The following is an 11,466-nucleotide window of genomic DNA, read 5'->3' as shown; positions in this document are numbered from 1 at the left end:
GTAGTAGGCTAACGTTACGTTTTGAGTGGATGGTGAGCGCGAGACGCCGAACTGGATGCCAATAAGATTCTTAATGGAAAGTTTACTTTTAAAAAGTAGCCAAATGGTTCCATTGACAAGACCAAAGTGATCTGTGTGTTTAGTCGTTGTGAACTGAGCTATCATCGCAGCACGTCCAGTCTGAAATACCAATAAAGTACAGACACAGGTTTGTGTGAGAATGCAAAATGCAGGGGGTCCGTACCCCTTAAAGGAAAATCTGGTACTTTTTTTAAAATTGTATTCTCATTGCAGGAAAGATTGTGGCCAATCGCTCCTACCCTGGACACAAACTCTTTGAACCACTCTTCTCTGGCAGGAGGCTGCGGTCCATCAGGAGTAAAACATCACGCCACAAAAACTGTTTCTTCCAGACTGCAGTCAGCCTCATTAACAAAGCCCGTGACCCGCACTGACACAGACTCTGATTGTGTTCATTTTGACTATGGGTCATGCAAACTCTGCAATCACCACCTCTGATGTAGAGATTTGGGAAACATGAACTCGAGCCAACAAAATTTAGTATGTTGGAGCAAGGAGTGCAAGCCTCCTAAAGCTCTCTGACTCTGACTTAGTTTTACATAAATCATGTCAAATATGAGTATCTGAGTACAACTGAAAGTAAAAGCAGCTAGTTTGGTTAGCCTGCAAAGGTTCCTCAGAAGTAGATCCCTTTGTAGTTAGCTACAGTACAAAAGCTAATCTTTGAGGCTACTTTCTGTGTTCACTGTAGGTTGGACTTCAATCTCTAAAATGGAGGAATTGAGTGCAAAGTTAGCATGACCCATAGACAGAATAGCTGCAATTATATAAAGATCCAGGTTGAGAAATAACACCATTGTCCTTTATTTTAACATAAAGGGTTCTTGGAGTTCACAAACTGTACACTCTAAATATATTTTTGCAGCACAGAAAATGTGACATGTGAAAATGTTTCATTTGACCTTACTCATCAAATGAAAAAATAATACACACACCTACTGAGCCACCTGTTCCCATCTTGGACTAGCTAAATGTAATGGATATAAGGAGTTTCTTAAACAAAATGGCAGCTGGGTGGTCAGAGGAGAGTCAGAGAGATAATGTAGGCTATCAGTTTGGGCCAGACTGATGCTGAGAATAACCCCACTGAGGCTAGCATTCATTAAGACATGTACTTTAAATGTAAATAAGAGTGCTCACGCTTAACTGCATGGTGTTGTTGTATAGCTACTTGGACTGAGTCACTGACATAGGTCTGTTTTCAGGTTAAATGTATAGCACAGGAACCCACAGTTATCATCCAGGGTGTATTAAGTCTAGCACAGAGACTGGAAGCAGAGACAGCGATAGCCTCGTCATCAGTGAAACGTGCCCAAATGGACCTACAGTATCTCTGTACTAGGCACCTCCAGGAACAGTGCTAGGCTGTGTTTACCTTTTATTTATTACATTATACAATCTTTTTCACACATCAAAAGGATCAGCAGTAATCCTGGGGCTCCATTAGATAAAAATATACATTCAAAAGCCACCAGGCGCCGTACCAAGATATTATCATCATCCATTGTTTAATACATCCATGCCCACACAGTTATGACTCTGCGAATGACAGAACGTTGATTTCCAAAAGTGTTGAAGAGTTCTGAGAACATATGACAGTTTCTCCAGACTGATAAGAGCAGATTACCACAGAGACATCAGCCCACTGATAGTTGTTACTGAAAATGTTTGACTGTACAGCTGCTTGTTACAGTAAGACAGGCGGAAGGTATCACTGAATCTTGTGCCGCATGTCAGTTAAACTTACGTCCCGACCCAGAGGGTCAAAAAGTGACGTTGAGAATCCTGACCAAGCGCGTCTAAATATGACGCCAAAGGGCTAGACGCTAAAGGAGACTTTTTGCGTCAGTAACAAATCCCAAAGGCACCTGACCAAGCGTCACTTTTTGACGCACTGGGAGTGAGAATGTACATGGTAAAATAATTTTTGGTGCTCCATACCAAACTGAATTTGGAAGCGAAAACCACACAGGCGTTTAACAGTCATCACATCCAGTCAGACAACTGGCCGTACTGATTACCACACACCAGAAGTATTTACAACGATGCACACATTTTGCTAATACACTCTCACACATTCATGTACAGTATCATCCTGGAAAGTTACATAACTAAGTAACTGACTCATAAGGAGGTTGGGTCCCAATACTAATTTTTTCTCATTACAGCTGTTTTCACAGCCTCCTCCTTCCGCTGATGTGATAACAGCTGGCAGCAGTGATACACCATTGAACTGCATGCTGCTACCTCATTATGAGCCATGATGCTATCAATGTTGTAACAATGGCATTTAAAACCTCATATACGATCCACTGTATACATCGTATACAAGTGTCAAAAAAAGAGAAAAAGAAAAACACATTTTTCAGTATCCGTCCATGCAGATGCAGAGCTCAACAGTGTGGTTCTGGAAGTAAAAATTCCAATTTTCTACATAAGGATTTTGACTATTAGCCATAATGTCTAAACCATCAGATGTAGACTGACCACGAGCTATGAGGTTGTGTATGATATCAAACGTGTTTTAAAGCTATAGTGCGTCGTTTCTGTCTCCCCCATGAGGAATTCAAAGTAATGACGAAACCACTGTTGTTGTATCCACATGATACAAGCCTTCCGTGATGGTGCACCATCTTGTACCTTTGCCTTTTTTTCAGTTTTCAAAATGTTCTTTGGAGCCGAATCAAATGTTTTATGGTCATGATTCATTTCGTAGCTGGTTGGCTTGGTCCCAGACTTAATACTCTTTATATGAACATTTTCTGAAACGTCAATGGAGATATTGAATGTGGAAAATCACAAAGCTGTTAAAAAAGGGGGCGGTCACTGTTGGCGGTCCTATAAGTTTTAGTGCACCAAAAATCACATTTCTGTATGTGAACTTTTCACCTGTTTTAGGTGAGAAATCCATGTGTTTTTATTTGTAAGGTGGAGGTAAATGGAATTTTGCATGTGGCTCTCAGAATAAAATCACAGACCATACTGTTAATAGTTTTAATAGAGATGACTTTCTACTGAAAAGACTGTACCTGACCTGTAGAAAACTGAGATGTATTTGGGTGAATTTGCACTTTAAAATCAATAAAGGTGTGTTCAGTGACTTGGACTCCATCCATGCTAATAGCTGTATCAGAGTTGATTGGTTGGAACAGTACAGGCTGTTCCAACCAATCAAACAGTACGAACAGTACATCTTCACGTGCTTCGTAAAATGCTGCACATGCACTCTGACTAACTACAAAGGAATGCCACCAAATCACCTAAGACTGCCAGGCCTCAGAGTGACCATCAAAGGACAGTCAGCCTTTAATTAGCATTTCAAATCTGTGTTCACCAAAGGGTGTATTAAAAAATACAGTATGTTATACGACACACCCATGTTCTTTCTTTATGTCTGCTGCAAACTGGCTGTACATCTCCAAATGTTAAGAAGCTCTAACACAGGTGAACAGGAAGTGCAGATTGCTATTAGAAATGTTTGACATCTATTTGTTTTTTCTTCGTGAGTCATCGAAGGATTTAGAGAAGCTGTTCACACGCTGAAGAAACAGTTGTATGTCAGCAGGATGGCAGATTGACATTTTGTTTTAAAGGAAGTGACACAGATAAAGTGAAGACAGTGAGAGATGTCCAGGTCAGCTGAGATAAAAGCTTTATCACATGCAGTTTTATTTCCATGGTATGAAAACTGGAATGATAATTGTTGAGTAGTGTCCCTTCCTTCGCACACTCAGGCAGGGCTTGATCACCAACTGGGCAAGGTGGGGTTTGGTGGCAAACCTTCAGGGACTCATTGTTTGTCCAACACATCCTCATACCTAAACATTATAGGTCAATTTTCGAAGTTTCCAAAACAACACATATAAAAGGACGTCATTGACGTCATAAAACTCATAGGTAAAACTTGGTTAATTTAAAAATGACAATTGATTTTAACCTATTCTCCTGAGTGAAAGTCCTGTGTTTGTTTGCCCCATCCTCCGCCCTAATCTGATATAGGATATATCAGGATATATAGGCTGATATATAGTAGTACATAGTAGTGGGGGTGGGGGTGATGGCACAGTGGATATGACACATGCCTTTGGTGTGGGAGACGCGGGTTCGAATCCCACTGCGATACATCAACCAGAGGATGCTCCAGAGGAGTGCGACCTCTGACATATATAGCAATTGTAAGTTGCTTTGGATAAAAGCGTCAGCTAAATGACACGTAATGTAATGTAATGTAACATAGTCTCTACGCAAAGCCTACGCCATAGTGTCAAAGCAAAACAGAAATTCTCTCTGGCATCTCAGGACACTTTACATATAGAGTAGGTCTAGAACACATTCTATAATTTACAAAGACCCAACAGTTCCTCCCGAGAGTAAGCATTTGGTGTGACAGTGGCAGGAAGTACTTCCTTTATTTAACAGGCAGAAACCTAAGGCTGAACCAGGCTCTTGGTGGGCGGCCATTTGCCACTGCTGGTTGGGACACAGAGACACTGATGCAGATATATAGATATACAGAAATATGATTCAGAATTATTAAAGCAGTTGGTTTGATGGACAGTGGCAATTATAGTAACAGTAACGATAATAAAACTATGACTAGAAATAATACTAGCAGTATTGCAGGGCATACCAGGGCGTCGAGCAGGACCACGGCACATTTCTGGGGAGGTGCAGGTCAGGCCGTCCGTATATACGCGTAACTACGTAAGTATCTACCACGTAGATTCAACGCAGAACTATAAATCAAGCTCTACGCGGAATTTACTGCTCAATCACCCAATTCCACGTTTGGTCTCACGATAATTACTATGGTCACGAAAGGTCGCCACCTAACAAGAAATGTAATTGTCGGTAGTTATGAGCTGCTTGCATAATCGACCCATACAGTTGTTTTCTGTGTGAGGACTGGCTGGTTTGTCAGATGGTTAGCGGCAATTTGATTAGATACTAACTTGTTTGGGATTCTAAAGAATCACTAAAGAACATTATCACATAAAATGATAACGGCAAGGTTGGTCCTGAGCTGCAAAATGTACACATAGCCCATTGCTAAATAATTGTATGTGTCACTAAATTACCTTAAGGGCCCACTGCTCATTTTATCCCAGAGGCCCCCAGCTGCTTAAGTCAAATTCAAAGATTCAAAATCCATTATTAATCCCACAACAGGGAGTTTACACTATTTTTTACACTGTTACAGCAGCAAGGGACAAGATGAAAAAAGTACAAGAAACTCTAAAGAAAAACAAACAATAAATAAATATAAATAAAGAGCATAAATAATTTAGTAAAATGTATTTACAGTATTGCCGTATTGCACAGTTACATTATTATTGCATGGTTTATCAGTCCTGGTGTGTGTGTTAAAGGACAAATCCGGCGCAAAATGAACCTAGGTGTCAATAACACATGTGTACCGAGTAGACCGTTCTCTGGGATACGTTTTCATGCTAGCTTATAAATTAGCTTATAAAGCTAGTCGTTGGGGCACGGGTAAAGTAATAAGAAATCACTGTTTCTATACCACTAAGTCGAACAACGAACGCCATGCAACCAGTAACTAGTAATATAGCTCAAGCGCAACGTTCATCGTTCGGCTGGTAGTGACTGTTTTTCCAAGATGGCGCCCGCCTGTATATGTGAACGGTACTGTCTTTATAAACTATCTTTTTAATAAACTGTCTGTACACTTACAAAGTTCTCAATGCTTCGGTTTACATGTAGGGACCCTCAATATACTAAATGTGGTGCTATTTTGAGCCTTGTTAGTGGTATAGAAATAGCGAATTCTTTTTACTTTACCCGTGCCCCGACGACTAGCGTTATAAGCTAATTAGCAGTTTGCGATAAAACTGGTCACATTCGATTAGCATGAAAACGTATCCCAAAGAACGGTCGACTTGGTACACGTGTTATTAACCCTTAGGTTCATTTTGGCCGGATTCGTCCTTTAATTGAGTCATGGGAGAGAAAATCAGTACACAATGCTGCCTAACCTTAATGCATCAGTTATAAAAATAAAATTAAAAAAAAACACTTACAGGTCTGTTCTGAAAAAGTGTACTTTTGATTTTTATACTTTAGGTAGATATTGCTGATAATGCTTTTACTAATGTAACATTTTCAGTGTACAGTCATATATGTAATAGATATATATTATGTTGCAACTTTTAATTAAGTAAAGGATGTGAACACCTCTTCCAACACTGATAAAACACAATCTCTGACTCACTTTTAAAGTACCCTGTAAAGCGACTTTGAGTTCGTGAAAAGCGCTATATAAATTCAATTTATTATTACTTTTAATGTATCAAATCCCAAGAATCCCATCTGTTTAAGCAAACTCTGATAGGGTTAATATTTTTGGCCACAGTCACTGCATTGGTCATGGGTACAGTAACAACAGCTGTTGAGAAAGGAGAGTGTCTGCCATTCATTTTCAGATTGGAACCAGCAACTTTTCTGTTCACAAGTACCATACTGCCATGCTTGAAGATTAAATATTAATGAATGAAGAATAGTGGAGGAGATGATACCAAGTCCTCTACCGGGAGCCCCCTACTTATCACCTCAATGATGCTTTACGGAGCATTGTGAAGTAGAGGGAGAAAAGCCGTGGTGTAGCTGGCGCCTAGTGGCTGAAGCCTGCAGCAGAAAATACCGGGCATGACAGCCGGGGTGGAACGGACGAGTTTTTTGGGGGAGGAAACTGTCTGATCCGAGTCAACTATGATCGGAGGCACGCATAGGCTCTCTCTGCCTGCTCATGTTCTGATAGAAACAAAATCCCTCCTTCTGACAGAGACACAGAAAGAGTATTCACATTTAAGGATCCTCGTTTTTTATTTACCAACGAATTGTCATGTGCCCAGCGGCATAGTAAACAAATAGAGATGAAGCTAAATGTTTTAGAACAGGATAATGAGTCATAAAGAATGCCTGTGTGCGTAAAAGCGCACCATATCCAAATGCGTAATATGCAGGGCACCTGTAGCATCCCCCATTCCTCTTTGAGGGAAGCCTGTGCGCCCTTTTAGTATCGGTTTCGTTGCTGTTTTTTTCAACAATGTGTTATTTGCTTAGAAGTCTTTTAGTGGTGCTTGTCAGGGGCAGTCTCTCTCTCTCTCTCTCTCTCTCTCTCTCTCTCTCTCTCTCTCTCTGCCCTGCCAGTTGTTGGCCAGGTTTGGCGGAGGGCGTGTTCTTCACTGTAAGGTTAAGTAGCTGCCCGCAGCGGAGCAGAGAGAGCATTCCGCATCAGTCCTCCTCTGACTCTCTCGCCACCTCTCTGTCTCTGACTCGCAGGAAAAACTCGGACTTTTATACCGAGGCTAAATTTAGGGGGCTGTCCGGTACGCAGCGCCCCCATCCTGGACGCGCTTCCTTCCCCCAGCCTCGCATTGGTCTGATTTGTGCTGCGAACAATATTTATAAGAAAAACTGCTCCGTCCAGACACACAGCTGCACATGAGTGAAGAGCAGCAGCTCATCGGACCGTAGAAGAAGCAACGCGCTCTCTAGATATTTTTCTGGAGACTCCGCGGACTCTGGTGATTTCCTTGAAAACAGAATAAGTGTATTTAAGGAAGATTTTTTTCTACTTTTTTTTTAAATAACGCATGGAAATGGCCTCGAGTGGGACCATTTTACCATCAATCTCTACATTTGCCAACCAAAAGGAGAAATGTTGGGAAGATGTAAGTTGCGCTGTTTATATATTTACACTTGTTTTGAAAACAGTTACAGTTCGACGTTTTGATTTAGGCACATAACTTAATGCATTTGCATATTACGTCAGCCTGTCACATTATAACACATACACGGTGTTTGTTAGTCCTGAAAATGTTTTTAAAACTTTTGCTAAGATCTGGGCACTGCAATATGTATTTAAGTATGGTTTTTATACTGCCTTGGTTGTCGGTTATTCACCCCTCTCACAGTGCACTTGTGCTGTTTTCGAGCTATTTTATAGCAGTGAATTGTTTTAATGAGTTATGTGAAAGTACTGTGAAAAACCCATAAGTTGTTCATTTTGAACCAAACTAATTCTGCTTTCTCTCTCTCTCTCTCTCTCTCTCTCTCTCTCTCTCTCTCTCTCTCTCTCTCTCTCTCTCTCTCTCTCTCATCCTCGCTCCAGAGGTGGAAGGGCTATATGAGCGGCGTTGCGCTCAACATGGACAGCAGCTGCCTCGGCAGAAAAGACGAAGAGGACCTGGATAAGTTCTTGGATCTTGAGTTTATTCTCTCTAACACCAGCGTGTCCGACAGTGCGCCTGCCGCAGGGACCGGGGCAGAGTCCTACCGGCTCCAGGAGTCCGGGGTGTCCGTGTATCACCACCAGCAGCAGCAGCAGCAGCAGCAGCACACCGGGATGCCCCAGCAGCCGACCAATTACACATCTGTCCCAGACATGAACAGCCCTCCGCCCGTCTACAACAGCCTGATGGCGGAGCTCCTTCGCTCCGACGTGGACACCAGCTTCCTCCCCGGGGAAAGCCCCAGCATCCAGGGGAGATTCCTCATCAGCTCCGCGCCTTTCCAGACCACTCAGGATTTATTCCCCGACCATCCGAACATTAAAGTGGAGCCCGCCTCAATGGACACGTACGGACCTGTCATGGGTCTGGTGCCTCAGAGCTGCACCAAAGTCAAGCACGAGGGGAGCGTTTCGTGCATGATGTCGTACGAGGAGCAGCCGCGGCTGGCCAACTCCCCGCAGGCAGCAGTGGGCAGTATGACGCCGCCTCTCAGCCCGGATGACCTGATGAGCTCCGAGTGCCACCAGACCCAGATGTGCACCGCCACCTCGCTGACATTCCCACAGAGCTTCCACCCCCACCACCGCTGCGCCTCCGCGGGATTCCCTCACCAGCACACGGGCATGCAGCTCCCGTTCCCCGTGGCGCACCACCACCACCAGTTCCCCGGCATGTTCGGAGAGGACGCAGCCATGGGCATGCAGCAGCCGGCGGCCGGACAGCGGGTCCTGCTCACCCCGCCGTCCTCCCCGCTGGAAATGATGGACACCAAGCCGAAGAGGGGTCGCCGGTCCTGGCCGAGGAAACGGACTGCGACGCACACGTGCACTTTCGCCGGCTGTGGGAAGACCTACACCAAGAGCTCCCACCTGAAGGCGCATCTCAGGACTCACACAGGTACAGTAGGAGCCGCATGTTGAATGGAATGACGTTTTAGGCTACTTATCCAACCCTTTCTTTTCTAATCAGCAACCTTTATTTATTGTGTTTGAAAATTCAAATTCTATATATATTTTTTTAATACATTTTATTCATCAAAAATGACAATAAAAGCCATTGTATTGTGTATTGTAGGCTATGCTATTTATCCAACCCGTCATTATCTTGCCTTCAATCTATGACGTCACTCACGGCTGCTTTGTTGTTGTTGTGTTTATAGGAGAGAAACCATACCACTGCAGCTGGGAGGGTTGCGGCTGGAAGTTCGCTCGTTCCGATGAGCTCACGCGTCACTTCCGGAAGCACACCGGTCACCGGCCGTTCCAGTGTCACCTGTGCGAACGGGCCTTCTCCCGGTCCGACCATCTCGCCCTGCACATGAAGAGGCACATGTGAGGAAAAGACCAAAAAAAACGTGGCGCAGACAAGGACTTCTATGCACCGCATCAAGCCATAAAAAGAACTGTTATGATCAGACATAGAAGGATGCTGTGCAAATATATAGACGCAATATCCTATAGGAGTATCAACTATAGTGATGACATGACAGCATAAACTGCCATACAGTATGATGAGGCCACTATTGACTACACTGTAAGACCTATAGGTATATCATAGGAATATTATAGTGATTTTTTTCATCGGGGCAATAGGGGCATCAAAATGATACGCCCTTGAGATATATTTTGTGAAAAGATTTATTTAAATGTTATTTTTTGAGACAAACAAAACCACAAAACTAATAGGAAATGCAGCCAGATAGACAGAAACAGATCATTCTGTTCGGACTAAAACAATTTTTTTTGTTAACTATGTAGCTGGTACTACTTTTTGTATTGAATGCTGTTTATATAGACAACAAATTAAAGGAACATTCCACTCAACATGTCAGGCACATGCCACTGAAGCACTTGGAAGAGGACACTCCTTTGAAAGAGCAAAAACATTTTTTTTTTTTTTTGTATTTCACCATTAGTGCCTTTAATAACATGTTATTACACATCTTACGAGTGCCATATTCTCCAGTGGCTAAAAGACAATCAAAGTTTGATTCTGCGTGTTATATTGTAAGTGTAAACAGCACGTGATATAAGCTTTGAGACAATGTTTTGTTCTAAAACTGCCATTTATTCTGTCCTCCCTGAAGGCTTGAATAGGATGTCATGTCTGTGAGTCTGTTGTCTAGCATTAAAGTCAGGTTCTTACAGTCGGAAGTCTCACAGAAGTGCACGCCATCTCAACACCGCCTGATTGACAAAGGGCTACACAGTCTTTGGCAAAAAAAGATTTGTTTGTATGTGTCTTGAAGGAATGTACTGCCTTGTAAATTGAATCCTTTTTTTATATAATGTAAATAGTTTATTTTAATGTACATATTAAACTAAATGAAGATGATTTCTGAGTCCTGTGTGTGATTGCCAAACAGTTTATAAAATATGGTTTGATGTGAACACACACACGCACACATGCATGCATGCATACATATGCATACACAGACACACACACACACACACACACACACACACACACACAGACCAAGTTCATGGTTAACCATATAGTTAAAAGAAGACTCAAAACAATGTATTTTGAATTTTTTACATTTCTCAAATCTTTTTTTCTTTTCTTCTGTATTACTGGATATGTTTACTTCTAAAGACTAAAAACTACGTTAAAATGAGACAATTTCAAAAGGGAAAAGAATACTGGTTGCACTGCTCATAGACATATACAATCTGTAACAGGGGGCTGCTTCACTGTGAAGAGTAACAAGCCAAAGGGTTGGGTACCACTGCCCTGATACAATGCTATGTCTACTTACAACCTTTTGTCAGGTCCCATATATTTAACGGTTGTGTCCAGATCAACAAAAAATTGATTGAATTTTTCAGCTTTACCAGCCATGTTCAGAGGTTTAGGGGATTTTATTCTAAATTCCAAATATACCAACATGTAAGGGTATGTATATCAAGGTTTAAATTAAATAAATACATACAAATGATGCCCAAGACATGTGGAATATTACTGTTTTAATCCTGAAGGCCCAAACCATTTCCTTCCTATCTCTAAACTTCTAGCGCCAGGTGAGCCATCCTCAGAAGCTGGTTCGATCCCGGCCGGAGCTCTGAGTGCCCCGCCTTCAAAGCATCCAACAGACCGATGCTTCCCAGCTGGGACAGAGTGGCTGCCAGAG

The 11,466-nt window shown here is 42.3% G+C and overlaps 1 protein-coding gene across 1 annotated transcript; it reads left to right on the top strand.

Moving 5' to 3' along the window:
• Positions 1-7,312: 7,312 nt before the first annotated feature.
• Positions 7,313-10,670, top strand: LOC116058758 (Krueppel-like factor 2). Its single transcript, XM_031311608.2, has 3 exons — positions 7,313-7,775; positions 8,216-9,233; positions 9,496-10,670. Exons 1-3 carry the CDS (start codon positions 7,698-7,700, stop codon positions 9,669-9,671), a joined length of 1,272 nt encoding a protein of 423 aa, XP_031167468.1. The 5' UTR covers positions 7,313-7,697; the 3' UTR covers positions 9,672-10,670.
• Positions 10,671-11,466: the final 796 nt, after the last annotated feature.

The sequence above is a fragment of the Sander lucioperca genome, chromosome 11 (assembly GCF_008315115.2).
Source record: "Sander lucioperca isolate FBNREF2018 chromosome 11, SLUC_FBN_1.2, whole genome shotgun sequence".
Taxonomy (NCBI): Eukaryota; Metazoa; Chordata; class Actinopteri; order Perciformes; family Percidae; genus Sander; species Sander lucioperca.
This window is presented reverse-complemented; position numbering and strand designations above follow the sequence as displayed.